The sequence below is a fragment of the Orycteropus afer genome, unplaced genomic scaffold, assembly GCF_000298275.1.
Source record: "Orycteropus afer afer isolate SDZICR_OR568_19922 unplaced genomic scaffold, OryAfe1.0 scaffold00064, whole genome shotgun sequence".
Classification (NCBI taxonomy): Eukaryota; Metazoa; Chordata; class Mammalia; order Tubulidentata; family Orycteropodidae; genus Orycteropus; species Orycteropus afer.
The window spans coordinates 11,543,619-11,548,896 of record NW_006921651.1 but is presented as its reverse complement, the minus strand read 5'-3'; the positions used below and the strand labels follow the sequence as shown (position 1 = coordinate 11,548,896).

The following is a 5,278-nucleotide window of genomic DNA, read 5'->3' as shown; positions in this document are numbered from 1 at the left end:
GTGGTTTTAGAGAATTGGTTCGGGTCGGTGCTAGTTTTCGGACGAGTCAGGTGAGGATGAAGAGCTCACACAGGGTGGCCTGAAGTCTCATCCCTCCGAGAGGGACCTCTGAGGGTCGTGGTAGTAGGAGCTGGCAGTGACCGCGTCTGGGTGTGTCTTCCAGACTGAAACCGCCGCGTCTGGTTCGGCGCGCCGCCTGGGCCCATGGAGCTGGAGAGGCAGTGGTGGCGAGGACAGCTGGCCGCCGATATTCATCAAGCGCTTCGGTATAAGGTAACCCCGAGGCCCGACCTTCCCGTTGGGTGTCTTGTGCCAGTTACGAATTCTGGTTGCCTGGGAAGCTAAATCAAGTTCTTTACCCACTAGCTTCCAGGCCAGAAAAACTTGAGTTTGCTTATTTGCTCAAGGTTAATTAACTTCTTGGCTCCTTTCCTGTGATGTATCAGAAGAACCTGCAACTAAAACGAGGTGGGGGGGGGGCGTGGTAGTTTGGGAGGAAAGGTGAGATGGGACATTCAGATATTGTTTCCAGGTGGAACATGGATTTGCTCTTGAATTAAAAAGATATCCAAGGCGGCTTTTTATTGGGGCAGAGCAGCCTACCTTTTCCTATGGTTGCTGTTGCATGCGGTTAAGTTGTATTTGTACAAAATAAATTCCCCAGCCTGCCCACTAATTTAGGACAAGTTATTTGATTTTCTGTTTCCCTATGTCCTCATCTGTAAAATGAGGACTAATGATCATAATAGACTTTACAGGGGGTGATTGTGAAGATTGAGTTAGTATTATACATGCGAAGTGCTTACAGCAGTGCTTGGCATATAGTAAGCACCAGGCAAGTGATAGCTGTGATTATTCCTTACCCCTGTTCCCTCAAGATTTGGGGCTGTTCAGAAAAGGCCTTAAGGTGGAAGAAACATGAGCTTCAATTCCTGCTAATAACAGATTCTTCAGAAAGGCAAAAGATAGATCTAGAATACTTCAGGTATTTGGGGAAAAAAATTTCACTTTTCCTGCACAATTGAAAGTCTGTAGTGCCACACATAAGTAACGATTTTATTGAGTATATTAGATGTTGGCTTCTGCCTCATAACCAGAAGTGAGACCAATTCCAAAGTGATCTCTAGTTTGGACCCTGGTTAGAAAGAGCCATTCGTTAAGTTTAGAAGATAAGAAAGAAGCAAATAGTTGACTCTGTTTATAAAGAGGATGCTGATTCTTGGAGTTGAGAGATCCTGGGATGATAATGAAGTTGTATCTGGAGTATCTGATCAGGTTGACTATATTGGAAAATCAAATCCTGACTTAAATTGTTGACTTTGCACCCTTTTCCAAGCCTTGAGATTTCTAAATGCTATTTATTTACTCAAACATTCTGTCTCTTAGACACATCTCAGCCCCTAAGAGATTGTTTGCACCACATACAAGTCACAACTGTGGATTGTGTAACTGGAATGTTAGGAATAGAGCTACAGGTCTTCCACTTTGAAAACTGTCCAGATACCCTTTTGATATATTTTGCAGGTGTCATATTTCAATTTGAAATATTCTTCTTTTCTAAGTATCAGCTCTTTATCACTCTGGCGCGTGGTGTAATTAAGTATTTGATGTTAACGATACATAATTTTTGAATTGACATGAAATTTAAAATACTTTTATTGATGTTTGTGATTTTTGATACTTAAATATTATGTGTAGAAATTTTAATCCTGAGTGATGATCTGAATCAGTTTGTAAGTTGAATTTGGGGGCAGTTTTTTTTTTTTTTTCACTCAATAGATTTGTTGAATGAATGCTTTTATATGTTAGACTCTGTAGGAGACAAGGAATAAGACACAACCCTGCACTCAGCTTGGTTAAGACCTAGCACAGGACAAGATAGTATAGAGTCTGACGGAATGCCACTGAAAATTGTCTTGGGCCGCTTGTAGCATGTGACATTGGGTTGTTTTTATTTGATCTGTAAGCATTGTATTGGCCACATTTCTTGTGATTTGACATTTATGTTATTAAAACTTGAACCTATGGAACTGGAGAGACCACTGTTTGTAATACACTGAAGTTAAGGAAACTTAAAATGATGTTTTCTCATGGAAAAAATATGGTAATCCTAGGCTTTTAACTAGGTGATTTAGTTAGGTATCATGTGCTTTATTTATTCAGCATATTTGAGTGCCTACTGTCTACAAAGCACTGGGCCAGGTGTTAGAGCAGTAACAGTGAATGAGACAGGCATGATTCAGAGCATGTGAGTTTAGGTCGACCTTGGGGCAGTTGTCAGCTGGATCACTACAGAAGGTATTCCGTGTTCAGACCCAGCATTTATCGGGAGAAAATTGGGGTGACCTCATTGTACCTACTAGGGAAGCGTAAAAATTACAGTGAATACAAATCCTCTTCAACCCAGAATGCCAACTGTATTGTTTTTATAAACCATAGTAACCAAACCAAGCAAACCTACAAAATTGTTGTACCCTTACACCATTATCTCCTCTTTCTTCTCATCATTTTGTGGGATGTTGGAGGAAAGTATTTTGGGGAACCTTTATAACTGATGAGAATAATTCTAGCTTTCTGGGAAACATTAAGGAAGTACTTATCCCACAGAGTTATGCCTATGAATATTCCTTGCATGCCTGCATTTCCAGCCTGGTTGAACATTAACCCATTTCCTGGAAGGGGCTGGCATTTGAAGTATTGAGCTGAGAAGTACTTGTGATGAGATGGAGATGACATTCAGGTCTCTCTGTGCTTTTGTCCTATGGAATCCTGAGAAACAGATGGGGGAAAAATAATGTTCAATTCTAGGGATTGGAAATAGCAGAAGAAACTTGTAAACTGAGTGAAACAAGTCATCGTCCCGTGCCCTTATAACTTACACACCTTGACAAAGATAACGAAATCTGATGGCTAGCCCTTAAGTACTTGGTCAGATTAACAGTTGCTACAATCTTTTGTAGAGAAAATAGGTAATATAGATAATTTTACCATTTAAAAAGATAAAAAGAGAATGCATTAGACACACTGTTAAAAATCTAGGGATGACCCTGAAAGTTTGTGTCTTTATTTTCCATGTCTTCATTTAGTAAGTTAACATATTTTAAAATACAGTCAGTCCTCTTAGTGTTTTTCAGTTTTTCCCAATGAGCTTTTAAGACCTTCAGGCTTCTCATCCAGAAATCTTACCCTGGCTTTTTTCCCCCCAACACCCTAAGCCCCTGAGCTGGGTTAGATCTCCTCCTGAGTGGTCCCACAATACTTTGTGATTGCTGTATTCTAATCATCTCTGTACTTTGGTTCACCTGTTAGAGACAGGATTGAGACCAGAAACTGTTGGTATAGCTTTTCTCTCTGGGATTAGCACAATGCCTGCTACATGGTGGATGATCAGTAAATGTCAGATGGGAACATTGAAGAAAAATAAAGTTTGAACTTGTAACTCATCTGCTTCGTGGCAAAGGAGAGAAGAGAAGTCCCAAGGGTATATATGAGAAATCAGCATGTTTCTGATGTTTGGAGAAATAGCTATCAAAGAGCCTTTTAGTGTTTTGCCTCCAAGTGAGATGCTGTCCTCTTACGTCTGAGATCCTTTTACTTTCTTCCTTCACTTCCTCATTTCCATCATCAAAGAAGTGTGTATCTGTTGATATTTCTCCCAGGGTTACCTCTTTTGGCATCTCTCAAGATGATTGTGCATATCTATGTATAAATTGGGAGCTCTGGTAGCATAGTGCCTAAGGCACTTGACTGCTAACCAGAAGGCTGCAGGTTCAAACCACCAGCCACTCCTCAGAAGGAAGGTTGGGCAATCTACTTCCATAGTGATACTGTCTCAGAAACCCAAGGAAGGGTCGCTGTGAGTCGGGTCCGACTCGATGGCACATAACAACAACAACAACAACAATTGGGTTTAATATTAGTGTCAATGCTGATCTCATAAAATGAGTTTAGAAGCTTTCTGTCTTTATACTCTGGAAATTTTTTAATAGTAGACTTTTTACTTTAAAAAAAAAATGAACTCATCTAATGTAGTTACAAAATTGAACACTGATGGGAAAAATTTTAGGTGTGTGAAAGAATGATGGAAAAGGAGAGATCATAAAACTTCGGAAAGGGAGACATGATTAGAAGATACTAATGGAGGAATCTTCAGTATGGATTACACTGCAACGTAAATTAAAGAAGAAACAATCCTCCCAATTAGAGCAATAGTCAATATCACGATAAACGGAGAAAAGGTTGAAGTTGTCAAGGATTTCATTTTATTAGAATCCACAATCAATGCCACTGGAAGCAGCAATCAAGAAATCAGACAATGTATTGCACTGGGCAAATCTGCTGCAAAAGATCTCTTTGAAGTATTAAAGAACAAAGATATCACTTTGAAGACTAAGGTGCACCTGACCCAAGCCATGGCATTTTCAGTAGCCTTATATACATGTGAGAACTGGACAGTGAATAAGTAAGATCATAGAAGAATTGATGCATTCGAGTCACAGTGTTCGCCAAGAATATTGCATGTACCGTGGACTGCTAGAAGAAGGAACTACTCTGTCTTGGAAGAATTAGCACAGCTGGAATGTTCCTTAGAAGTGAGAGTGGCCAGGCTTCATTTCTCGTACTTTGGTCATGCTGTCAGAAGGGACCAGTCCCTGGCGAAGGGCATTCTGCTCGGTAAAGTAGAGGGACAGCAGAAGGGTAAAGACCCTCAACGAGGTGGGTTGCAAAGTGGCTGCAGCAGTGGGCTCAGCCATAGCAAGGATTGTGAGGGTGGCACAGGACCGGGCGGGTTTGTTCTTTGGCACTTAGGGTTGCTATGAGTTGAAACCGACTCAGTGGCACCTTACAACTACAGTGGAGGAACTGGTCTCCCACCCTCCTCATCCTTGAAAGTATAGCGTAGTGTGCAGTATACCAAGAGGACCGTCCTTATCTGTCATAACCAAAAGGTTTGAGCTTCCTGGAGGGGTATGTGTGTGTATGAATGTGGTGTGGTTGGTGTTTTGGTAAAGGATGTTTTTCTGAAAACATCTCATAGGGAAAACAATTTCCTTTTTTAAAATCTCGCTAGAAAGCATCCATCCATTCCAGAGAGAAAGAAATATTGTGCTATGGACAACCTAGATGTCCAACAACTGAGGAATGGATAACCAAACTTTGGTACATTCACACAATGGAATACTGTGCAACACTAAAGAATAATGTAGAATCTGCAAAACACCGCATAACGTGGATGAACTTGGAGGACATTATGCTGAGTGAAATAAGTCAGTCACAA

General features: G+C 40.7%; 1 protein-coding gene across 1 annotated transcript in view; it reads left to right on the top strand.

The window, feature by feature from the left end:
- The first annotated feature begins 204 nt into the window (after positions 1-204).
- CCNJ (cyclin J) overlaps positions 205-5,278 on the top strand; it is a 19,387-nt gene continuing 14,313 nt past the window's right edge. Inside the window, exon 1 of the mRNA XM_007940008.2 lies at positions 205-273. Within this exon, the coding sequence (XP_007938199.1) occupies positions 205-273 (69 nt within the window). The remainder of the gene's footprint in view (positions 274-5,278) is intronic.